We start from the raw sequence: 27,640 nt of genomic DNA, 5'->3' as shown, positions 1-27,640 counted from the left end.
TGCCGAACCTCACTAATGTACCTGACAATACTTTTTATTATCATGTTAATTATTCTCCGTTCATTTTTTTTATATAAGTTGGCTAGAGTATTCCATTCGTCAGCTCTGGCTTCCTTTCATCATCCGTTATTTTCATTCCCAGATATGAATAACTTTGGCATTTTTTTATACATCGACCACACTATTGCTTGGACCATCATTATTTGATCATCTGCGAAGCGCATAGTGTGGTGTTGTTTAATGGAGCGGGCGGTACATTTTCTTTTCCATGATTTTAGTGCCTGTTCTAAGTATATTTTAAATAAGGTGGGTGTCAGGCAGCACCCTACTTACGTCCTTTAGTGGTTCTGAATCTTTAGTAGGCTCTTTTAAGGTCCACATATAGGAGATGTATTTCCTGATTGAATATGAGCGTTTTTTTCTATCAGCTGAGAAATGGTCTGTAGTGGATTTACAATAAATGCCATGCGAGAAAAGGAAATTTTGTATATCCAAAAATAATTTTTTTTTAAATTTTAAATTTATTTTGTTATATTTTCTATGGTGATACTGTTTTTAAAATGAGTTTTAAGGCACTTATAAGTGATTCATTTTACCTCAAAGTAACGGGTGAATCACTTTTTATTTAAAAAAAAATGGACAGTATGAAAATATGGAAAGCATAAGTTTTCATACTGAGAACTTGTGAACTGTGAACGTTTACACCATTTTTGACTAAAACTTTTTGTTTAAATTTCGTTAGCAGCCGAAAAAATAGTCCATAAGGATTTCTCTTATTGGCTCATACTGCAACAGAGCTTACCAGAAAACTAAGATCTAAAATATCAAAAACATGAAATTAAATTGTTTTATTATAGAACTAGGTAAACAGTAAATATAATAGGAAAAAAATTAACATTTATATTTAACAGTCGCCCAAATCTGAACTGGCCTATACACGGTGCTTGCACGCGAGCAAATGTGAAATAATGTTAGAATAAGACTTGCGCCATCTATTAGCTCGTAATAAGTATTTTAGGTTAATATAGAGTATTAACTATAGCTGACCCCACTACTAGCAAAGCTGTATTACTTTTAGGGTTTTTCTTATTAGAACTATGTTACCAATTTTTGTGACTTTTTAGTTTTATGTCGTTCTCACAGAAAATCTTCCTTTAGAAAAGAATGTTAAATGGAAGGAGCATGTCGGGTTGTTTTGAGGTCCGCTAGATCGAAAGATCGCGCGGAACTAAATTTTGCTATATGTTGCAGAAGCTGTTTTGTTTAATTCATTTTCCGATAGATAGAGGCCCTGTATGTTTTATTATGAGTTTTCCCGATTTGCTTTCGGTTCTGGATGCAATTTTATTAACCCAATGAAAAAAATCGATGACGTGCCTCGCCATCTTACGATCGAGCGGACCACTTAAGTGGTAACAACTCGACAGATTCGTTCCATTCACTTTCATTTCTAAAGGGGGATGTTCTGTGGTCCTTCTTTTGTACTGTAATTTTTAGTCGGTCATATTTGTTTGTTAATTAGATTTTACTTTTCTTTTCACATTAAATTTTATTAAACCGATGTGGAATTTGTATTTAATTCCCACAAAAAAAGCTTTTAAAATACAATAATCGAGCTGCTTAAACCACAATCTGCGCGAGTACATTGGCTCCTCGTGCAAATCTGACAATTTTGCATCACCTTGTACGGGTCGGTTTAAATTTGTTATATTGTGTTTATTACTGTATTTAAATTAACTAACACTAATTATCTAACTTGTTTAAGCCTAACCATAACTCATTTTCGGGACGTATGTTTATCGCAAACTTTTTACTTAATTGAACGGGTATTTGAGTTTTTGACGTTGCTATAATTTTAAATTTATTCAACAAATGAAATAATAAAATCTTAACTTCCAATAAGGCGAACCTCGATCCCAGACAAGCCCTAGGACCCTGTCCAAATGCCAGGAACGTGTATGGTATTAGTTTCTTTCGGTTTTCAGGACTAAAACGTTCTGGATCAAATTTTTCCGGTTCAGGATAGTATTTCGGATCACGGTGAATTGCGTACACCGGAACGTTTATAGACATTCCTTTTGGTAAGTTTATAGATTTTTCACCTGGATACGATGGTTCGATTATGTAAGGTTTTGTACATTCACGTCCTAGTATCACAAATGGCGGCCATTTTCTAAGGGACTCTAAAATATATAAATTCCATTGTAAAATATAGCAGAAGATTTTGGAAGAAAAATTTAAGTGTAAAGTTAGTTACCTCATGCCAAAGGTGCATTACCAGATTTAATAGCTTTTAAAAAAAATGTATTTTTGCCCTGCTGACATGACATCCCCTCATTTGGGATGGAGGGAGGAACTTTTTATCATCGCACTATATTTACGACTGGGCAATTGTTTTCATGGATGCCAAACATGCAACAAAAAAATTATTGGCAAACCCTTAAGTCAAAGAGAGAATGGAAATGCCTCTACGATTTGTCACTTATGGTGACCGGTAAATCAGTGAAGACCCAGTGAGATCCTAGGAAGGAAATTGTTTAGACCATATACATATGTAACATTAATGGTATCAGCCAAACATTAATGGTATCAATGGTCACTGGTAGAACAGCGATCTTAAAAAGATGAGGAAGAGAGTCAGAAAGAAAGTTACTGAGGCTGTCACTGTGATAAGTGGGAGATATATAAAACTCCCTTGATAGAATACAATACCCAGAAAAGCAAAAAAAGTCCGCCTCAAATAAGTAGCTTAATCTTTGAACAATATACCTATAGATTTGTATAGATTTGTATAGATTTGTTGGCCTATATGTTTAATGGTTACAGATATGTTCTTGTAATGGGTGATTTTATGGTACCATCTTTTGATACTGATCAAACTGATAACAAGGCTCAAAGCTTGAAATCATTTGAAGACTTTGCTGGCTTGAAGCAATTGAACTTTGTATTGAATGCTAACAAACGTAGGTTGGATCTTATCTTTTCTAACGTATGTGGACTGGTAACTCATAACAATACACCCTTATTGGTTGAGGATACTAATCATCCTGCACTGGCAATGATTTTTGATTGGGGCATGGTAGTAGGGCTCACTAATTTTGCAAGAAGTAGTTCATGTAAATCCTATAACTTTAGGAGACCTGATTTTCCCTCTCTTCAGGCATCATTATGGAGTGTGGACTGGTCATTCTTGGATACTTCGAACGATGTAAATATGGCTTGTGTCATGTTTTATGACAAACTTTATCAAATAGTAGATTTACATGTACCTACATTTAAGACTTGGTATTCCTCTGAACTTAATATCAAACTTAAACAGAAATTCTACCAAGCTTATAAAAGATCAAGTAGTAATTATAATCTTACTGAATTTAAAAGGCTCAGAAAGTTTGTTAAATCTCAGATAGATACTTGCTACAAATCCTACATAACTGATGTTCAAGACAGCATATCTACCAATCCCATATTATTTTGGTCATATGTGCAAACAAAAAAGTCTTGTTCGAGAATACCAGATATGCATGACGGTGCAGGAAGGTATGAAAATCCAGAGCAAATAGTTGATGCGTTTGCATCGTATTTCCAAAGTGTGTATGCCATCAAGGATAATGATCTTCTGTCATTTAATCCAGATGTTTACAACTAGACAATAGCTAATTCCACCTTACATATTACAGAGTTCTCTGAGTTGGAGATTGAAGATGCTCTTAAAAAATGAAGAACAAGTGCAGCTCGGGTCATGATCAAATACCCTGCTTCTTGCTGAGGAATTGTAGTGCCATTTTCTGTAAGCCCCTTAGATTTCTCTTCAATTTATCTTTGAAGACCTTCACTTTTCCTTCCTGTTGATATTGCTGAGATTGCTGATATTGCCTGCCTGCAGGCCAATTTCTGTTCTTTGCAGCTTTGCAAAGGCATTTGATAGGGTTCTGTACAGCCGCCTTTTTCCCACGGTTCACCGAGTTATTGCCACACAGCAGCATGTCTTTATGCCTCAGCGTTCTTCAATGTTCATCCAGTTTTTTGAGTCATACGATTGATGATGCCGGACAAATTGATGTGGTATATATGGACTTCTCAAAGGCTTTTGATCGGATTGATCATTTCGTTGTGCTTCAAAAGTTATGCGCTTTTGGTTTTAGTAAATCTCTCATCCTATTTTTTGAATCGTACCTTTCATCACGGCAACAATTTGACCCCAAGAGTCAAACATAGGACCATTGTTATTCTTGCTTTTCATTAATGACCTTTGCCATGTTTTGGCATGCAATAATTTGCTTTTTGCTGATGACCTAAAATTGTACAGAAGAATTGATAGTCTTGATGACAATGTTTTTCTTCAAGAACAATTAAATATGCTGCATCAATATTGTGTAACCAACAAACAGAAATTAAATATTTCTAAGTGTAAATTGGCGACATTTACTCGAAAGAGTGAACCACTGTTTTACAATTATAATATTGATCTCGAAAATCTAGTGCATTGCAAAAGTATAGGGGACTCACATTTGATACTCAATTAACTTTTATTTCACACATTCAATCAATTGCATCATCGGCAAATAAAGTTTTAGGGTTCATAATGAGAAATTGCAGATTATCTACAAATATCAAAACCCTTAAAATACTGTTTTACTCATTGGTGCGGTCAAGGCTTGAGTATTGCTGCCTGGTATGGTATCCTATTTACCAGGTCCATAGGATACCACACGGAGAGTGATATTTATCCGCAAAGGGGAATTGATAATACCATTTTGCTACGACAGTTGATTGCTAATATTGATTCACTAGACTTCAGAAGATCGCTTATATCTCTTAATTTTCTTTACAAACTCATTCATAACGAAGTTGATTCTTCTTGTTTATTATCGATGTTAAGCTTTCGGATACCACGCATGAATACAGAACCAATAGACCAATACAAAACCAATACACTAGAACCAATGTCGCTAGAAAATCACCTATTTTTATAATAACAACAAATTTTAATAATATTTCTCATTTGTGTGATGTGCATTTCTATACTCTTAAGCAATACCCAGTAATACCCAGTACTGTAAGGCAATATTTAGCTTAGGCATAATTTTGATTTTGCATTGTAGTTTTTTTCCTTTCTTGTAATTATAGTTCAATTTATATTATAATTACAATTAAAGTTACATTTTGTAACATTTAAATCCATAGAAATATTATTTCACCAAGTCATCTTGCAGCCGAGCACATTCATCGGACGTTTTTACTTTCAGGATAAATTAATTTTGGATTCGAATAATCTGATGCTACCAATCATTATAATTCAGTCCATTGCAGTATAAGATTTAACTCACTAGAACGACCATCAACAAAGCCAAACTGTTCATCGAAAAGTTGTGAATTTCCAAATTTTCAAACATCTTAGGAATAATACTTAGTATGCTGATAGGTTTCTAATTAATCACTTGGGAATTGTCACCATATTTATGAATTGGTTTTATGTGACCGGTGTTCCAGTGGGAAGGAAAAACTCCTGATTGAAGAGATAAATTAAATATGAAAAAAATATAAAATAGCCGTGTAAATATAAAAGGCCGTGTTTATACAAAGCTGAATTGCCTCAGTAAATTGTGGGAAGACCATTTACGCCCGACCTTTTACTTATATCCGATAGTGACAATTTGGTATGGATATCAGAAATTGTCACTTTAGTTAGATAATTTCGTTAAATGTGTAATTCATTGGGAACTGGGCACGCTCTTAGGCTATACATTTAAATATTTGGCGAATACATTAGCGATCTCAGAATCAGAGGAGTAGTGCCTCTATAGGAAATTTCATTTAGAATCTGAATCTTATTTCTATTGGAGCTCACAAACCTTTGAAAATTCATTAAATTGGACCTGAGAGAAACCTCGGTGACCTCAACACACCTGCAAAGTTAACATCAATTACGTTGTCGTTTGTCAAGGCTACTGACAAAAATAGGATCGAGTAGAGACTGACTTAAATCATCTATAAACATTTTCAGTAGCACTTCTCTGCGGCAGGCCTCGCAAATTCCAATAATAAAAGCAACCTAAAAATTCATGAGGGATTAAAATAAAGTAATATATATTAAAAGAATAAACATTTTGTCTTTGCGTTTATTAAAAAAAAAACACATAGAAAGTTGAAAAAAAATAAATCGAGTATACAGATTGGCGAATGGAATCACTATACATATAAAGTTCCTAACAAGCGAGATGTTGCAACACCGCGACAGTACGCTGGTGTTCGAGGTTCGATTATTCTAAATTTTATTTTAGTAAGGGTTTGACGTCGGTGGGGGCTGTATCCTTATATCTGTATCTTAATAACATCGCCTTTTTTGACTTGCAGTCCGCTCTTAAGCTACAAAAGGAAATTATAGAAGAGACAAAAAGATTGGGATGAAAGCGGATGGAATATAACCCGATTTGATAGGACATTAGTGCCGGATCAGATGATTCCAAGATATAACTTTGATCCGTCCAAGTTGTGTATCCAAGCATAGAAGGATGGAACAACAGCTACCGTAAAATTCTCTTACAAGGACTGATCAAAGACCGAAGAAGACAAAGATATTTTTTTGAGAAAAAGAACAGAGATATTTCATTCATTAGAGAATATTGCATCGAATCGTGAAGACTACACGCCGACCAATACCTGGTTTAAGACACCGAAGAATCAAATTCAGTCGATAGAATGCAACAAATATTTGAACAGAACACACTAGACCCAGAAGAACTAAATACCACAGTAGCAAAAGATATGTACGGGTTAATTTAAAACAGCGAAGTGTTATACTGGGTAGAACAGATATATAATGAGGTGAGTACCGTAAGTCTATTAGAAGATGAGGTGCTCTCCTCCAGATTGAAAAGGTGAAAAAATGTGTTATTGCAAGTTAATTCATTAATTTCTGCAATCTGTGTGGTCAGGCCTGTATATACTAACCTGTGAGGACCATATCCATATAAGTCATGTTAACGACTGCCTCATAAGTCAATTTGCCATCACAGCTTTGCAACGTTCTTCGAATCTCTTCTCTAAGTTTATCTTGGACATTTTCGTTAACAGCTAACTCGTAAGCAGTAAAGGTCATAAGAGAAGATACTGAATCAAATCCGGCAAAGAAAAAAATTAAAGCCTGGGCGCTAATATCGTCGGTCGTAATTGTGGTTGGAGTTTTGAATAGATCTGTAAAATATTGAAAACTGTTAGATTATTACTACTTAATGAGAAGAAGATGGTACATACTAGATTCATGTTCATCTGGGACTACCGCAAAGCCGACTTCCGTCGTTTTGTTAGTATCATATTTGGTACTGCCCTTTTGGGCCTCCATCAGTATTTGGATCATATCGGGCCTGTAAGTTCCTTCTTTTTCTCTGGTTTGGATAGTTTCAATGATAAGATTTCGGAAGAAATCATTTACTTCCTTTCTAAACATCGACACATTGAAAAACTAAAAACGTTTAATTAAATTTGATATTCGGCGGTATAACTTGGTATAATTTACCCTGTATAAACTAGGAAAGTATTGGTAAAGAAGCACTTTCAAGAGCATTATAATATTTAGTTCAGTAATTTCCTTGCCTAATATGAAAAAATCATTCTTTGGATTTTTCATCGAGTCAACTTCAATTCCAAATGAGGTGCTGGCTATTACATCTATAGTAAATCTATATAAATATCAAATAATTTAGAGGATTTATGGCAATGGTACTATTAATTTTATAAACAAACCTTGAAAATGCGTTTTTTACATCAATCTCACAATCGCCATCCGATTTCTCAAAGTGTTTGATGAATTTTTGAGCAGATTCTGATATTAGGCTGAACATAATTTTCATTTTGCTACTGCTAAATGAACTAGTTAAGGTTGATCGCATTTTTCTCCATTGATCTCCTAAAACCCACTAGTGCAATCAAGAAGAAAGAAATGAAAAATTTTACTACCTTTTAAACTAATCAAATTTTTGGCAAATAACGGATCAACTGATGGGTCTGTAACAGATACGTGGTCCACAAAATAATCGAAATCTTTTACAGTTATTTTTCGGATTAGTTCTGGATCGCGGATTATCAGCTTTGGTTTTAGAAATTGATAAAACCCAAAGTACCTAAAATTGCATTATTGCATTTAAAAAATTGCATATGTAATTATTTTAAAATAGTTTGTGAATTCCTAAACTTAACGGGTTGGTGTCGGATATTAAAAGGCAGAGTATTTTATATTAATGTAACAAACTTTATGTTGATTCAAGAAAATCAGGCATGGAATTTCCTGTATGTAGAGACAGTAGATTTTAAGAATGCCCTCTCTAATAAAACATGGCCGACGTGATTCTCTGGGTGACATCTGCAAAATGTGTAATTAGGGGAGGGTTGGCCAAAACGGGATAGTCGGGTAAAACAGGATACCTTTTCTTAAAACAAGCAGCGCCATCTGTTGAATGACGGTGTCAATCGCTAAAAATAACGTCTGTCGAAATATAGCAAGTGGAGATTCTTATTAATTCTGTCATTGCGGTGAGTGACAATTGACACTTTAATAAAGCAAGGTTACGGTATTTTGTTTTGTAGAGTTTTGTTACGATTTTGTCAGATTAAAGCCGGCAGTTAAATAAGGGTGAGTATTTTTTATGATTCTATGGGTCATTGGCTGTATTTTGAGAGATAAGTGAATGCTATAATTTTTGTTGTTGTTGTGGAAATTTAGAAAAAACTTTAATCATGTGCAGTTGGGTAAAATGGGATACCTGGGAGGTGGGTAAAACGGGACCGTTTTACCCGTTTACCCAACGCCATATATAGGCATGATATGTTTATTCTATGACAGAGGCTAAATTGCTGATAATAATTTTAATCAATATGCTCTTATTGAATAAAAGTTCTATACAGCCTAAATTTTATTTATTTAAATTTAATATGGCTTAGCTTGGTATTTATTTTTTAGGCTTTACATTTTAATATTAACCTATTTATTTACTTTTATTAGCTTGTATCTATTTTCAGATGCCTCTTACAAAATTACTACAAAATTAAATAGATTTTAAACAAAAAAATATTACCCAACTGCTAAAAAGACTTTTTTTAGGCTTACAATGGGCAAATATAAAAGAAAAACTAATCGACAGTCTTGGGATCAGGAATGTATGCAACAAGCCATAGAAGAGGTTTTCGAAGGAAGAATGGGTTACCTTAAGGCTTCAAAGGAATTTGGGGTACCACAAACAACAATTGCAGCCAGAGTTGATAAAATTAAAAAAGGGACTCTCGAACGAGAAAATTCGGCGAAAAAAGGACTAGGGCGTCACAGACCAGTTTTTTCTGAGGAGCAAGAAGCAGAATTGGTGCAACACATTTTGCATATGGAATCAAGACTTTTTGGATTTACTTTAAGTGACCTCCGAAGTTTGGCTTTTCAGTTAGCAGAACGCAATGGATTAGCTCATCAATTTAATAAAAACAAAAAAATGGCAGGTAAAGCTTGGTTATACAAATTTCTAGAGAGACATCCAAACGTTAAACTTCGCACACCCGAACCAACATCACTTGCTAGAGCTATGGGCTTTAATAGACCAGCTGTACAAAATTTTTTCTCTTTACTTTCTGACGTGCTTGAAAAATATAAAATACCGCCTGGGCGGATTTACAATCTCGATGAAACAGGTATAATGACAGTGCCAAAGAAAAGATCCAAATGTTTATCGCTGCGTGGGAAGAGGCAAGTTGGCTGCATATCTTCCGCTGAACGCGGTGTTCTGGTTACGGTGGAAATTTGCATGAGTGCCACTGGTATATTTATGCCGCCTGCCTTTATTTTCCCAAGATCAAGAGCAAAGCTAGAGCTGCTAGATGATGCTCCTCCTGGTAGTACAGCCTTTTTTCATTCATCAGGCTGGATGTAAAAAGACATATTTTTAAAGTGGTTTAATCAATTTGTTGACTTTTCAAAGGCCTCTACAGAACAAGCTGTCCTGTTACTGTTAGACGGACATACAACCCACACAAAAAATATTGATGTAATAAGAAGAGCTAGAGATGCGGTGTAATAATGCTATGCTTCCCACCGCATACAACACACCGGTTACAACCACTAGACGTTAGTTTTATGTCACCGGTTAGTACATTTTATACGTCAGAGGTTCAAAAATGGATGCAACAACACCCAGGTCGGCCAGTTACGATAACCCAAATTGGTAAGCTTTTCGGAAGCGCATACATGAAAGCTGCTAGCATCCAAACAGCTGTAAATGGGTTTAGAAAAATAGGCATTCAACCTTTTAATCCAGAAATCTTTGAAGACTGGATGTTTGAGCCAGCTGAAACTACAGATACACCTGTGCACAATCTTGCAGTTCCGATCGAAGAAAATAGGCGCCTTTCAGTACGTACACTATCACCAACTCCACAAGACCAAGTTACAAAGGAAGAAGAAATAGGGTGTGACATGGAAAATATTGAGAATTCTCCAAGAACATCGCCAGATCAGATCAGACCAGATTCTTCAACACCAGAGAAACTTCGCCAACCGCTTGCGGATAAGGAAACATTGCAGAATATCCATCCTCCTATTTCCTGCAGAAACTTTTATGGAAATGCGACTCCCTCATGTTCGTACACTACCACCAATTTTCAAGTAACGCCTGAACAAATAGTTCCAATTCCTCACGCCGAAAGAAAAGTAAATGCTAATGACAGAAGAAGAGGAAAAACGGCTGTGCTAACTTCAACACCGTACAAAGAAGAACTGGAAATATCTATGGAAAAGAAGCCCATTAAGAAACCCAAACTAAACCTAGAAGAAAATCAAAAAGTAAAGAATAATAAAGGACAAAATAAAAATAATAAACCTGTCAACAAGCAAAAAAAACAAATGACAGAAAAAAAGAAAATTGACAGCAGTTCAGAGGAAGAGGAAGAAAATGATGAAAGTTTTATTTACTGTACAGAGCTATACTCGAAATCTAAAGCTGACGACGGTTGGGTTATGTGTCAGGACTGTCGACATTGGGCTCATGAAGCTTGCGCCGGAGTGGAGAATGATGATGGGCCGTACTCATGCGATTTTTGTCATGGCTAAATTAGTAATTTTAATGTTTATTTACTTTTAAGGATTTTATAAGACACTTATTTTATTCTGTTTTTAACTTCATTAAATTAAAATTAACGATTAATATGATTTTTTAATTATTTTTAAACACCATCCCATTTTACCCGACCAGGTGGGCAAAACGGGATACTTTACATTTTTTTAAAAATATTTTTTTCTATGTTATAATCAAGATAATGAAGAATAACAATAGTTAACCATAAAAGAAAGTCAATGAGGAAGTTCCAGGTAAAAAATTATGGATATCATTAGCATAGTTAGTAAGTAATGGGTTAAAGCACTTTAGGTATCCCGTTTTAGCCAACTTTCCCCTAAATACTCGCGCAACCCCAAAATGCCGTACCTGAGATGGGATATTCAATCATTAAATAGTCAGTTTAACAGCAATGCAACATGCAGAAACCCTATTGCTAAGGCTGAATATATAGTTCTAAAATTTAAGATTCCTGTCAACAATCAGACCCAGAAACTTATTGTCAGAGCAAGACTGGACGGGGCAATTAGGAACAAGAATATTATAAAAGCCACAGTTATTAGTTTAGTCTTTTGTGGGTTTTTACGAAAGCAAATTTACCCTGACCTAAGGATATATGTGTTAAAGGAGCCAATATAAGAACTATGCCAAAGAATGGTGGTGCAGGCAATGTGAATTTTTTCCCGATACAGAGTTGGGTGTCATTGACATACAGAAGAAAGAGTAAATAGGTCCCAACACCGACCCCTGAGGCACTTTCCAGTCAACAGATATCGGGCGATATCCAGAACACAATAAACCATGTTTACAATAATGTTTGACAGTTTGGGAGGAAGACATGTTGGTCTCATGTTTGAAGGTTTATCAAGCAAGCATGCCCGTTCTATGAACTGGAATCTCCTTGGCAGACTTTAAACAAGGAAGAGAATTGCCCACAACCCATGATGCAGTTATCCATCCCTACAAGGACATTAAGAGCAATATCTGTTATGTATAGAATTATCATAGCACATAGACCGTTCTTTTCAGCTGAATTGTAATTTTTTTTATTGAGAGTAATATTTCTAAACTGTCGAATCTGTAGGTATAAAGTAGGGATGCCCACGATGTATCGAGAGTATCGATATTTTTTTTCCGATATATCGAAGTACTGCCTGTAAATGTATCGAATTGCTTCACTATATCTAAGAAAAAAAATAAAGATTTAACTTCGTAAAATACATAGGCAAAGTGGAACCGAGAATTCGCCGTACTGTACAAATCGAAACATTGGCAACAATACACAATGCTTTGATGCCCTGTGTTCGGGGATCCCATTTTTTTAACCATAACACTGCATAATTATGCCGACTTGTATACATTTTTTTAGTGTTGTTTTGAAGGAGCTAATGTAACGTTATTTTCGAATAGTGCTGTTCAATGTTCGTATTTGTGTCGGTTTTACATTGAAATACCTAATAATTACATACTCTACAAGTAAGTACCTATTTGCCTTTACAAATTTAAATCATGTTGCTGACGTTTGTCGCAAACTTATTATTAATCAAAATCAGCCTCGTATAAAACAAAAAACATTTTTATCTATTTTTAAGCTCAAAATGGCACCTCCAAAAAGCAACGTTTGGTGACATTTTTCAAAAAATTCAGCAAACACTGCGACTTGTTGTAAGAACTTCTGGAAATACGACGAATTTATTGCTGCATCTTGATCGCCTGCATAGTGGACTCTCTCAGTGGACTCTAAAAAAGAACCTGCAGGTACAGGTACTGCCTCCAAAAGCAATTACTACGATGACGATGTATTACCAGGGCCATCCAGAGCAAGATCTCGATCTCCTTCGCCAGTAAGTTCAGAACAAAGTTCATCTTCATCTTTCACAGTTGCCCCAAAACGTCAAAATGACAGATTCGTTTGAGTATATACGATCGTTTTCAGAAGGTGGCAATAAAAATCGTCAAATAAACTTTACATATCATTTTATATATGATATGTAAAGATTTACAACCATTTTTTTTTTGTTGAAAATGAAGGCTTCCTGAATTTGATGAAGGTAGACCAAATAGAACTAGCTTTACTCGACTTTGGCACAACTACGGACGTGTGGACTGATACGGACGTGTGGACGTGTGATTGATCTGATAATGAAACAGAACTAGTATCAAGTACTTTGGGTGTAATCAAGCTTCAAGAACGATATACTTAGCTGATAAATATTTAGCTGATAAATTAGTAAACACATGCAAAATGTGGAATATAAAAAAAGAAAATATTTCAGCAAGCGTAACTGACAGCGGTGCGAACATATTAAAAGCAGTAGAGTTAGGGTTTGGAAAAAAAATATAGTACTCCCTGTTTTGCATAGTTAATTAATTTGGTGGCTGAAAAATCTGTTAGTGACGTTGCTAACTTGTCTACTCTGATATCAAAATTAAAAACGATTGTTACCTGGTTTAAATCAAGCGTAGTGGCTGGCGACGAACTAAGAAAAGCAACTGGTACTGAAACAAAACTAATTTAAGAAGTTAGTACTTGGTGGAATAAGTACTTTGTAATAAAGCATTTTTTGGAACTAAGATCAACCATAAATGAAATTATTAATCGACATAGATCAGCACCAAATATGATCAATGCAAAAGAAGAAGAACTAGAAGAGATTAAGCACTTATTGCGACCCTTGGAAGCGGCAACTAGAGAATTATGTGTAGGAAACTAGGAAACTAGGAACATTATGTAACCAGCAGCAAAGTTATCCCAATGGTACACTGCCTTTTCGGTAAAATTAATGAAACCTCAGCTGTTTTAGAGATTGGTAAAGAATTTTAAAAAAGTTTGCTTAAACAGATGGAAATGAAATTTGGAGATATTGAAAACGTAGAGATACTAGCAGTGTCCACATTACTGGATCCACGTTTTAAAAGACTTCATTTTAAGAACCCATTATCTTGCGAAAATGCTGTTAGTTTATTACAACGCCTTTACAAAGAAGAACTTAAGTTACAGAAAGCTGGAAAACCTTACGTAGACGATGTTAACGGAATTGACAATGTAGATGCAAATCCAGGTAAAACTAATATTTTTCAATAAAGTGGAAGCTAATTTTTGCATGTATTTTTATTTTTTCAGGCAGTTCAAAAGAATTTAATTTGTGGAGCGGTCACCATACAATTGTTGAACGAACGAAGTCGAAACAATTAGATGAATATTCTACAGATATTACATCAAAAGTCACTCAATACTTAAGAAGTCCAATTTCCAATTTTACTCATAACCCGCTGTCTACTTGGAAAGCAATGTCTGGAATACATCCTATCCTAGCAAAATTTGAAATACTTATCGATTGTGGCAACCTCCATACCGTTTAGAGAAAACCTTCTGAACGGCTTTTCTCTAAGGCAAGACAAACACTGACAAATGAGAAATCGTCTGAAAGGAAAAAGACTCTCAAAGGTTAATAAGAAGTTTTGGAATGTGTAATTTAATTTGTTTTTATTTTATGTTGCAGTTCATTTTCTATATGGAATTAGGATTATATGTTTAGTGTAATCAATAATTTAAAACATAACTTCCAAGTATTTTTTTAATAAAATGGGTCTCCTTTATAAATTATTACTTTACTAATAAAAACTAGCAAAATACGCTGATTCGATACATCAATTTTTTTGAAAATATCGATGTATCGGAAAGAACATTGTTTTCAATTTTCGATACCTATATCGATGTTTTTTCAGATTTGGGCATCCCTAGTATAAAGAAAAATGAACCCTGAACCTTTGGGTTGGAATTTGATATACAAGTAACATAGCGGATCTACTGATGACGCACTCAAATTTTTGTAGAGTTTCTCAGCAATTTCAATGAAAACTTTATTTATGTTCTCAGCAGAGATGTCAGGGACTAATTTCGAGTAGTAACTGTACGATTGATGGATATCGTTCACAATCCTGCAACTCTCTATATACTTGTTTGTGGCTTTTAAGCTGTTTAAATCTATCAATTTTGTGAAAAGATTTCTCAAGTAAGAAAGTGTTATTAGCTAAGATCACACATCCCCATGAGACAACTCAGTCTTATAAAAGTTGGAAACCACTACATAATTATTAATGTGTATCATTTCGTTCATTTTAATTAATGTTCCGTGAGGAGAATAACATTCCGTTCAGTTAGTAATAAAGGGTGGGCCATCTATTGGTCCAATTTTGAATAGATTATTAAATAGATAAAATTTGATTTTTTAAACGAATTTCGTTTAAAAAAATACACTGTTTCCTGGTCAATTTGGGCAATTGCGGCACGAATATTCTCTTTCAAGTGATCAATTGTTTGGGGATTGTTACCATAAACTGCACTCTTCAATGCACTCCATAAAAAAAAGTCTAGCGGCATCAAATCGCAGCTGCGAGCAGGCCAATGGACATCACCGAAACGGCTAATCATAAGCTTGTTGAATCTTGTGCGCAGAAAGTTGATGCTACGTCCAAACCATAATTCGTCGAGACCGATATCTTTCAATTCTTGACACAAAAAGTCAGTTATCATGTTGCGATAACGTTCACCATCGACTGTCACGGCGCGACCATCCGCATTTTCGAAAAAGAAAGGACCAATCAAGCCACCACTCCAAAATCCACACCACACAGTGACTCGGGCTGGATGCATTGGCTTCTGTACGACGACATGTAGATTGTCCGTTCCTCAAATTCTGCAATTTTGTTTGTTAACGTAGCCGCCGAGGTGAAAATGCGCTTCGTCAGAAAAGATGATTTTTCGTGCTAAATTTGGGTCATCGGTCAACTCATTTAAAGCCCACTCTGCGAAGCGTAAACGTTGTGGAAGGTTATTCGTCATCAAGGGTTCAATTTCTAAATGAGTTGGATTTTGTACGCAAACATACTGAGGTATTTGTACAAAATCCTCCTCAGAGTGGTTCATGAAATGGCCACTTGTTGACTTTTGCGCCGGGTCGATGTTCTGGGGTTTTGACGAACACTTTCGGTCACTGTAGCGATTGCTTCAGCTGTACGCACCGGTCGTGTATGCGGCACACGTCTGGCATCGACCAGCATCCCAGTTTCACGAACTTTACGCACCAATTTGCCAATAGGCAAGATTAGGATAAGAATAGGCGAGGTGGGCGCTTCATTTCTTCCAAATTTTGTACGCAATTTTCGCACTGCTTCACTCATGAGAGACCGACAACCAAAAAGCGTTGTTCTAAAGAAAACCAATTCATATTTGTTCAGCGGAAGGTTAGAACTAACCTATAATCAACAACATATGGTGCTAAAGTTCTTTAGGGAAAAAACTCGAGGTCTTGCTTATTGAGAACCTACACTATTCGTAAGAAATATATGCTTTCCGTAATCTCTTTGTAATGAGATTACAGAAAGCATATACATCAGACTTCTAATTCTTGCTATAATAAACCTAAGCTTGCTATAATAATGGTGAGGTACTCCAATTCCGAAATATGTCTTAGTAAGGTGCCTGACAATTTCCAGAAGGTATGTTACTTTTTCTCTTTCTAGTGTCATCTCAGTCTTTTGGGGGTAATGGATTGGGAATATTTCGCACCCCATTTCTTTATTACTTGAAGAGCCGCCTTCATTCGCTCGTAAAGTGATTGCTCAAATTTATCCGGTAGCAGAATGACTGAGTCATTTGCCCAGGCTATTGTGTGATGGTGGTCATTATTCAGGCGGATGATGAGACTATCCAAAACCATGTTCCACAGTAAAGGTGATAGCACCTCTCCTTGTGGACACTCCCTGATCAACATTCCCCTAATTTTTGCGATCTGCACACAGATTTCAATAATTCTCTTAAAAAGCATTGTGAAAATCTATCCGATTAATGTGTCTGGGGGTGTTTCTAGTTTTTAGTAACTGGCTTGTTTAACACAAGGCTGTTTTGTCAAACGTACTAACGTTGTCAATACAAATATCCAGAATGGATTCTTTGTGGCTGAATCTCTTGATCTCCCTTGAGTGTATGCGTGGTGGTTAGGATAAAACGGGTAAGACATCAGGATTTCATACTTTATATATCTTTTGCACAGCAAGGGTGATAGGGCGATAAGCTTTGGAGTAATAGTTAGTAGTAATGGTGGGAGGACTTTCCGCAAAACTCTGAAACTCCGTCATTACCGCTGAACACCCTCTCTAGTCTGCCTAAGCAGGTGACCCTTCATCCTAATGAAGGAGAGCAGGCCTTCCCAGTTAAGGTCGTTTAGTTCCTTTTGTAGCAGGAAGAGAGCACCCATGGTATCTTTCCTGATCCTAGCCCATCCTTCGCATTCTCCTATAAAATGATATATCGTTCTCTCCGCCAGGCCACACCTAGGGTACCACGACTAAGATATACAGTTGTCGGTTGATGGATGTATGCCTTGCTACCTGGGTCGATGCTGCCATGTGGCGCTGTCCTTCATCCTTACATAGAATGCCAGCATCTCCCTGTGAGTCCACAGTGGAGATTCCGGCAAACCCAGGAGGATGTTAAGCGCTGGACCTGGTACAGTTCTCCTCGAACCTGTAATGCCGAGACCGGCCAGCCTTTGCAGTTTAGCTAGTTTCTGAGCATTAAAAGATTTATCTGCTACCGTCTACCAGACCACCGAGCCGTACAATATTTCAGATCTGATTACAGGAGTATATAGCCAGTGTAGGATGTTAGGCTTTACCACCCCACTTTCTACCAACTACCCTTTGAAGTTGCCATAAGATGGCGATTCCTTTGTTGACTACCTCGGTGACATGTTTACTCCACGTTAGCTTACTGTCCAGGTATACGCCTAGGTACTTGACCTCTTGCCTGATATGCAGAAGTCTCTGGTACATTAATGGCGGCCTTAGTCCTGCAACATTTCTCCTTTTCGTCAAAAGTAAGAGCTCTGTTTTGTCAGGATTTACAGAGAGGCCCGTTTTCACGCACCACCTGTGGCGACAGGCAACTTTCTTGCAGGCACCTACCACCCACCCCGATCTCTATCCGGTGATCCCCCATAGCTGAGCTGTGTGTCAATGAAGACTGTTCCTGTTCTGTAGAGCCCCACAGATCTGATTGTTTTCGCTTTATCGAAGGTCCCTTCGTCGTCAAAAAAGAGTTATAATGCAACACCTTTATTGTTGATGGCTCTCTCTGCTTTTTCAACTACGGCCTATAGAACAGTTTGAGTTGACCGTCCTTTTGTGTACGCGTGTTGATTCCTATGAAGTGGATTTGCCTTCAGAATTACTTCAAGTGTTCTTCAGTCAATCATGTTTTCTAAGGTTTTCATTAAAAAGGACGTTAAACTGAAATGCCTATAAGACTTGGCCATGCTGTAGTCCTTTTTGCCCGCTTTGGGGATAAAGACCACAAAGCTTTGGAGTAAGGTACCTGTATCCGATCCTTCCTAATGCTGGAAGAGAAATCGGGAAAGTGTGTATCAAATTGCTGCTCCGTGCTTCCTTGGAGGTTGGCAGTAAAGGTGCCATATTTCCTGCCTAGCTTGCCTATTTCCCGTTATGGGTCTTCATTGAGACCTTTTTGGTGTCCCTAGCATCGGTATAAATTTCTATTTTGCTGCAGTACGTTCTCCATGCTTCTCTCTGTTTTTGTCTTACAACCCTTTTATCTTGATTGAAGTGGCTCCGATACAGGTGACTTTCCTCCGCTACTCGGGTATTTTTTGCTTTATGTATTCATTTAATGATGACAGAGACATCTTTAACTGTAAACGGTTCGTGCTCCATTTGGTTATACGTTTTGCGTTTCTGTATTTTATGATCATCTTGGTTTTGTTAGTTAGTTAGTGTTATTGTTCTGATTTGCGGTAGGATCATTCGATAGAATATTTTTATGAATGTTCACATAATGAATTTTTCTGTTTTCTGTTGCTTGAGGATTGATACCTTCTTAAACGGCAGAGAAAGTTTCTGTTTAAGGGTGTCAAAGTACTAGACAATGTTATCATTTTGTGAGTCGTGTTGAGCATGTTCTTGTATGCGTTGCATAATAACATCCACTTTTTTCTGCATTTTTTGAGTTCGCATTCCTACGATAAATTCGGTTAGCTAAAATATCAGTTGGCTGACAGTATTGTTGGCTTTTCAGTTCTGGAATTGATTTATTTTTACTTTTGATCTTAACTTTAAATATATTGATAATAGCAGTAGCCGTACTCAAGATCATTAGGTATAGACGTTCGAATGTTAAGTAGCATTGAAAATTTGCGGGAAAAATTTACTCTAAGGAGTGCCGGTCTTGATGAAGGGTTTGTGCCGTCAAACTCTGCCATTGCCGTTCTAAATTCTACGAGGATCAACGAAGTTCTTCACTGTTGTCGATAAGAACTTCAGTTTCTGGTTCTTGAATTTCTACTATCTCTAGCTGTTACACGTTGCTTGAAAGCTTGTTATTAATTTGTATATTAGTCTGTAATTTAAAGCCCATTTAAAGTTCGCTCACTTTGTTTCGGTTTCCCGCTTGACGGAATTAATGCGAATTTCCGGTAAAACTAATACAGTGTTGATAAGCGACTCTCTGTGCAGTAATATTTTTTTCTGGTTACTCCCTGCAAAACTAAACGTGTAGCTATTATCGGTAGTCAATTATTTGTCATTCCATGCTTGTTTCCTTATAAAAAATACGGACTATTGGTTATTTATCTATTTATTTATTTATTTACTTACTTATTCATGGGCGTTGCTCATTTCAAGCGCTGTCTTGGAATTACTTGGGTGAGTGCTGGCTGAGCTGGCTTGCTGGTCTATGTCTTCCAAATGGTTCTTTGGATGGATATGGAGTTGTGGCTTCTTGCATGATAGGAGACCTGCTCAGCGTCCTGCCACAGATTCGCAAACTATTATGTCCAACGCCGGCTTCAAATATGCTCTGGTGATCCCCAGGCAGCGGCTCGCGAATGTCTGAGGCTTCCTCTATTCTCCACTGACATAGATATACCGCCATTTATCCCCAGTGGCCCAGGGTGCTCTTTCAGTCAGAGTATACCAGAGGGATATCTATGCTTCCCCGGTTAATAATAACTCCCCATCGAGAGTTATTATTATTGGTTATATTATTCTTAATTTTATTAAAAAAAGGATACGCTTATAGGAATACCCCGTAAGTCGGGTAGTAGGAAAAGTAAGGATGGTACTTGCCGACACGTGTCTCTACTTCAATCCTCTTCAGGCCAAGGTAACCAAAAAACAAAAAAAAGCAAAAGAAATCTGATTAGAAGGAGAAGAAATCGGGTATTTCTAATTTTTTTTTTCTAAAAACAAGAAGGAATGTAGGGATGAGCTAGCTAAGGTTACGTTAAGTTACGTTAAGTACGTTAAATGCAAGGACATAGTCGAGTCTCCTGGAACGAGAAAGCGGAACTAGGGCAGTTGCTGAGCAAATGCAGAAGAATCACTAAGTGTAACTGAGTTTCTAACTCATCGTCTTTTGCGACAATTTTATTAAGACGGAGTTCTGGTTGCAGGCAGTTCCTTTTGAATGGAATGACGCGAATAAGATTACTGAGTGTCTCATAGGTTATAGTCCAAAGTGAAGGTGGTGATAGAGGAGGTCATTTCGCTCAGTATAACCTTCAGCTTGGACACCTTGTATGACCCTTCATATTACTAACCTCACATCTGGAAACATCCTATAAAAATAGGCAGAATTTTCCGCTATGTCCTTTTGTTGGAAAAGTGAACTTTTCATATTTCCTAAGAGTGGTAGAGTGTTCTGAGTAAAAAAAGCCGGTTGTGCCACTCCTCGGTTCTTCCAGTAGGTTAGCGGTCGTATCCAGAACCAATAAACGAAGGCGGTGCAGAGAGAAATAAACCACATTTTTCTTCACAAGTTGTTTATTGTTAATGGTTAAATTTGAATATCTAAAAATAATTAAAATATTACAATGTGACTATTTCATTTGCATTTAAATCCATGAAGATAAGAGACAATACAATAGAAGGCTGATGAAGTGAAAATTAAAATAATCCTTTAACCGTAACCTTTTGTTTACATATTATTTCCATCATTGCAGCTTAAAGGTGAAGGGGTTTTGGTGGAGAAGTCGCATTCACCCTAATTTTTTTTAATGAAGTAGGTTGTGATACATGATGAAATAAAAAAATGTTTGAGAGAGAAGTTACCAATCTTCCATCTGTCGTTATTGAAGGCCAAAAATCTATTAAGCTCATTGTACTTTCCACTCGTCGTTGCCCCATATAGTCTGTCGTCGTAAAATTTTTTTAAGGTCGAAATATCATTTAAGCACATCTTTGACGCAAGGAAAATTAAGAGCAGGTCCAAAATGTAGAAGCTACAATAGGCTGGGTGGCAGCTCTTCCTCGAGCTGATTACCCTGAAAGTATTCAAGTGTCAGGTAAAAAGGAGCCAGCCCGCCCAGTTGCGGCACCGTCAAGTTCCGGTGGGACTAGCCAACTCAAACAGTAGAAGCTAGGAGCTCTCCCGCTCCATCAAGAGACAAATTAGAGGGCTAAAGGCATCAGATCTAAACATCGACGACGGTCGACATACTGGTAGGTAACTGAACTACATGATTGAACCGCATAGAAGAAATCCACACACCACGGGACTGCGCCCGCTATATAGAAGGCCTAGCAGAACTGTCTAAGATCTGAGGCAGGCCGATACTAATCAGTAGAAGAGCCCGCAAGGTAACACGGTAGAACCAGGGCCTCGATAAACTCAAAAGTGAGTTTAAGAAGGCCCACCACCGATCACTTGCTAGAGAATCTGAAGAGGCTTGAGAAGAGTATAAAGAGGTGAAAAAGCGCTTTAAGATAGAGAGAAAATAAAAGTGCTAGCTGGCAAAGATTCCGTAGTGAACTGGAAACGATGTCCGATTCCGCCAGACCGGTCAAACTTCTTAGCTCGGATAAAAGACATAAACTAGGCTCTTTAAAAGTAGAAGCCAGCTGAACAAACACTGAAATATCTCATCGTGACTAACTTCCCAGGAGAGGGTGATGCGGTTACGGATCCGGTCAAAAACTATCAAAGACCTGATTGGGGATAGGCTGGATGATCGACACCTCTATCAAATGAGCTGTAAGTGAATTTTGTCTATATAAGGCAGCTAAACCAGTCGGAATCCAAAGATGGAGAGCAAGGAATGTGGTCTTTATCGCCCAAACCGGATAAAAAGGACTACAGCCTGGCCAAGTCTTATTGGTCTTTTCTAATGATAACTTTAGAAAGAATGATTGACTAAAGTAAATAATGAACATTTAACGAAGGTAATTCCGAACGCAAATCCACTCCATTGGAATCAACACGCGTATATCAAAGGGCGGGCTACTACAACTGCTTTACACGCTATAGTTGAAAAAGCAGAGAGGGTCATCAACAATAAGAAGGTTGCATTAGCATTCTTCTTTGGCGTTGAACGAACCTTTGACAAGGTGAAAAACAAGGAGATCTGCCTAGCCCTACATTCCAGGAAGACGCCGGCTTCACTGGTCGGTTATGCGAGAGAGGACTGCCAGCTTAGCTCTGGAAGACCACTCGGCCCGAGATTGGGGTGGGTAGTGCAGTGGTAAGTGCAGGCTTATGTAGAAGATGGTTATAGTTACAGGCAAATTCATTAAGGTAATGTGTGATCACATGCAGAGTGTTATTGCATGATGTACGGCTCGGTGATCTGCAGGACGGCAAAAACAAGGTTTGAAATGTTCAAAAACTGGCTAGACTGCAAAGACTAGACGCTGGCATCGTATATAAGGATAGGATAGAGCCATAAGGCAGCATCAACCCGGGGTAGCAGGTCATACATCCATCATCAAACTGGTCGAGAAGGAAATGCCAATTCTGTTGTCTCTTGATACAAATTCAAAGGATACTGTATGTAAGTTTCTTTAAGGCTGACATAGCAAGCAGGGAAGAATGGCCCAATATAAAGGCTCGATCTTGAAGGGATTTGCAAGTATGGTACACAGACAGTTCAAGAATGGCCCACACAGGGCTGTCAGGAGCTGGAGTGTATCGTAGCGACACCGATCGGGGATAAGCTTTCTCGCTTAGAAGTAATTCGACGCCCTTTCAAGCGGGGGCATTCACCATTCTGAAGGTGGCTACAAGGGAAAAAGTTAAAGGCGTATTTACATACTATACTACAGCACAGAGCACCGTAGAACTCGACGGTTCTGCACCGCAGTATAATATGTAGTTGAGAAATGCGCTTATTTATCACTACATACTATACTACGGTCCAGAGCATTAGAAAGAAAAATGTGTTTATGTGATTTGTTTGTTGCTGTAAAATTAGTAGTAACACACTTAATTATTGTGTAATTATTTATTAATTTAAATAATTACAATTAATATATATAAAATACATAATATACAAAATAATTAGTAAATAATTATTAATTATTTCTTCTGGCGATTTCGATATACAAGATAAAGGATGTTCAAATATTTAATGAATATGATGCGACTGGAAAATTTGAAAACAAATACCTAATGTTGTGAAGGTGTGTTGTACTTTAAAAATTTTAATAGTGGCTTGTGGGCTTTTAAAGGTACGTAAATACGTACGCGTAAAACGTAATTTCTTTAGTCCATTCCTAAATTTGGTTTAATTTTAAAATATAGGTTTCGCTTGAGAATGTACAGATTTATATTTTTATCATTAATTTGCTTGTATGGCTTTTATCATTGTTGCTTTTATCATTAATTTGCTTTATAATACGGTGGGGTAAACTTTTTCGACATTAAGTATGTCGTTAAGTATTTTTCTGAAGTTTGCTTTAAATTTTTTTACAATTTCAAAAAATTTTGCAAACTGTTTAGAATTAGAAGGTGTACCAAGGGATACGACTATAAGAGATTATTTTATTAGATTGATTTTAATGGAAAAATAAAACAGATTTATAGGTATTAAGCAAATATTTATTAAAAAAATAAACACAGGTACTTGACGTAAAATAAAAATAAAATATCTTAGTCCACCAAACTTTATGTTAGTATCCTAACTTTATTATCTAATTAGTTGTATTAGTATCTAAATTACTATTTTATTATAGTTAGTTAGCCTAAAATAAACTTTTAATGAGATTTGGCATTTTGGCAATTGCAGTCTACAGCTTGATTAATTGACCTTGGAACCTTACGTCTTCGGATGATTTATTTATTTTTTTCGCTGGCCTTCCTGCCTGATTTCTTTTTGATCCAGATGTCATTCCAGATCTTTGCGATCTTCTACTTGTGGACGTAGGCTGTACTTTAATTATTTTTCCACAACAAATATTCTTCATTCTACTAAATAGATTTAGCAGCTCCGATGAGGTTTTTATTTTTTCTCATGTTTTGTTCAGTTTCACCACCATATTTGTTGCTTCAGGAGTCGAGTCTCTTTTAACCATCTGTACGAGATTTGAAAAATTTTGACTTAATTGTTCTACCGCAACTTCTTTTCTCTTAAGTAGATCATCTAGAGAAGAATATGATGAAGGCAAATTTGGAACCATATGTTGTTGAAAAAACGTAAGTGTGTCATCTTTTTCTTTACTGTTATTTTTATTTGTGATAACACGTCCAATCTATGGTAGATAATATTAGGTAGATGAGTAAAATAAAAAGAAAATAAATAATAATCTGTATATCCCTATACATTCTGTCTCATTAACACACAAAAATATGCTTTTAATTCAACCATTTCTAATCCGCAGTCTTGAGGTTTTGCTCTCATATTTTAAGCAAAAGTAATTGCTATATTTTTATTCATTAGGCTCTTTAAATTTCAAATCTGAACTAAATAGATAGCACCTAATTAAAATCTAACAATTTATATGTACTTATTTAGATACATACATTAAATAAAAAACCGAACTTAAAAACAAAACACTATCGAAATTCTAAAGCCCAAAATACAACACACATTCACAACATTGTTTTTAAATTTGAAAGTAGCATTGCATTCATTAAACATTTTAACACGGCAACATCCTGTATATTGAAATCACCAACAAAAATGAAACAAAAACCAATAATAATCATAACACATTTATTCACTCTGTTACTACCAATTTTACATTACATTTTTCTTTCTAATGCTCTGTGCTGTAAACTGCTGTAGTATAGTATGTAAATACGCGGCCCGGAAACCGAAGTAATTATTTATTCCGACAAGAGTAAATAATATTTCGCGAGAGGCCTTAAAGGCCATCCAAGCACCCAGGACCAGTTCTAGAATGGACTTCTAACAAGTCACTGTAGACTCAACCTATATTTGTCTATCTGAGGCGTGGTGCCCAGTCCGCTGGACCGTAGTAGGATTGATAGGAGAGATTTTTCCTTTGGGGTATTTAAAATAAAAAGTTTATAAAGACCTGAAATTACTCAAATTAATGAAAATACTTTTAGCAATGTTCTGGATGAGTTTTTACATTGATTTTTGTTTGACATGTATCGTATTTTGTATGTTTCCAGAAAAAAAGGAATTAAAAAGTAAGAATAGAATAGTGCAATCCGTTTTTTTCTATTTTTAGTAGAATAAGTTTTAGAGGCTTTTAAATTTATAAAAACAGCAATTTTCAAAACCGTGTATCTTAGAAACAGTTGAATATCAGTATGGTATATGATACATGAAAATGTTTATAATTTTGTGTAGAATCCAAAAACGCACAAATATATTAATCGATGTGTGCGAGCGTTTTCACGCCCTTATTTATTTTTTTTATCATTGTATATCTGTGAATAGTGGATCTTTTGCACACTTAGTAAGACAAGATAACACGTAACTACTTATCTATAAAATTAAATAAAATTGAAAAGGTCTTCAAAACAACATACTTATTTTTATTTAGAAAAAACTTAGGGTGAATATCTTTCCTGTTAAGGATCTGCGTTGCTCTAACGCAGATCCCACCCTCTTTATATTTTCCATCTGCAGATAATAAGGCTTTTCTTTAACAAACACACTGTATTTGTAGGTACTAACTTACTTACTTACCTATTCTAATTGGATCTGTAGGTACAATCTGCAGAATCATATCAATGCGACAAACTTAAAATTTTTAATTTGTTTATAGTTACTGAGTATTAAATGTTGATAATCAGGTTGCTTTTGACTCGATAGAAGTGTTCAGCTGGAAATTATCTCTATTAATAACAGTGTGACGCATCAGTCGGTACCGGTACAATCACGAGATTTTGCAATTTATTTTATACTGCAGGTAGTATAAAGTGGCGACATCTTCCGTTAGTTACACATGGTCATCATAAAAGAGACTTGGTTTATAGAAACCTGTCTATAGATAAAATTAACAGTCCGGCAGAAACAGTTGAATGGTTAGTTAACCAGTTCTATGATCCAGAAAAAAAGTTAAGACTGCGTGAAATTGATGTTTTATTAAGTATAAGGGCTTCTAAAAAAGGGTTAAATAAGGATATACCAGATTTAAGAAGATTTTCGTAATTTATTCAGATAAGCAAAGTCGGCGGAACACATTTTAAATAAAGCCATCACAAGCCACGTTCTTTGAGAGTCTGACTAAGTTATAATCGGTTATTAATTTAAAATAAATTCCTAATAAATAATCTCATATCAAGCGTTTGCAAGTAATTCTAAGCAGAATCAACTTCTGCTTAAATTAAGTTCCAAATTTCCATGAAACACATAAATATTTACTGATAACCTTAGTACCTGTAGGTAGCCATAGTACCTGCAGTGGACGGGAGTTGAGATTTTCATCAGAAGAATCTCACAACTCACAAGGTTTCAGTTGTTCTTATGACTTCCACGATCCCAAAAAAAGGAACATGCAACAAAAGGAATGAACACCACATAGAATACGACAGGCACAAGGATTAAAGAGGGCTTTGGAAATTATATTGGTGATCTTCCTTTGGATGTCATTATGTCGACTACACATTGTAAAGCAGTTGCCATAACGGCATTACCCTGAAATGTTTACAATTGTATATCCAGTTTGTCTTACCAATTCGTTTAGAATAACTTCCATAATGTTGCCTGCTGCTTTTTCATTTTTAGGGTAAAAACGTAATAAAGATTAAAGAAGAAAAACTTATAAGCATATAAATTGAATATCTTGGATAATTACAATGATGCGAATATACTCGATATGCTACATACGGTTCCCATCCCTATCCGCCATAAGAGGAGGGATCTTATTATTTTTTACAATATCCTACATGGGAAATCTGGAGCTTCAGAGCTACTTCAAAAAATCAATATTCATGCTCCACTAAGAACAACTAGAGCCCCTGATAGCTTTCATTACCCAATCCACCGTACTAACTATGGTCTTAATAATTTCCTCACTAGAACAATGAGATTAGCATACCAACATCATGATATTGACCTTTTTGAAATTTATAACAAATTCCTACGTCAAGTTTTAGCAAGCTTAGGTTAGATATTATTAATTATTATTACTAAATGATTTTCTGTATTTCTGTATATTATATTATAATATGTATTACTGTTGTGAATTTGAAAGTTTAACAGAATTTAATTGGCCTTTGCCCGTTTATAAATAAATAAAAACAAATAATTATCGACTTATTTGATGTTATTCTAAATCCA

The 27,640-nt window shown here is 36.1% G+C and overlaps 1 protein-coding gene across 1 annotated transcript; it reads right to left on the bottom strand.

Moving 5' to 3' along the window:
- Positions 1–833: 833 nt before the first annotated feature.
- Positions 834–26,235, bottom strand: LOC126737169 (cytochrome P450 9e2-like). Its single transcript, XM_050441932.1, has 8 exons — positions 26,045–26,235; positions 20,708–20,957; positions 7,957–8,120; positions 7,744–7,906; positions 7,517–7,679; positions 7,255–7,462; positions 6,952–7,194; positions 834–2,183 (listed from the first exon to the last, which is right to left on the bottom strand). Exons 2-8 carry the CDS (start codon positions 20,911–20,913, stop codon positions 1,744–1,746), a joined length of 1,587 nt encoding a protein of 528 aa, XP_050297889.1. The 5' UTR covers positions 20,914–20,957; positions 26,045–26,235; the 3' UTR covers positions 834–1,743.
- Positions 26,236–27,640: the final 1,405 nt, after the last annotated feature.

This window comes from Anthonomus grandis, chromosome 6, assembly GCF_022605725.1.
Source record: "Anthonomus grandis grandis chromosome 6, icAntGran1.3, whole genome shotgun sequence".
In the NCBI taxonomy this organism is placed as follows: domain Eukaryota; kingdom Metazoa; phylum Arthropoda; class Insecta; order Coleoptera; family Curculionidae; genus Anthonomus; species Anthonomus grandis.
The sequence above is the reverse complement of the archived record's forward strand: the minus strand, read 5'-3'. Positions and strand labels throughout refer to the sequence as shown.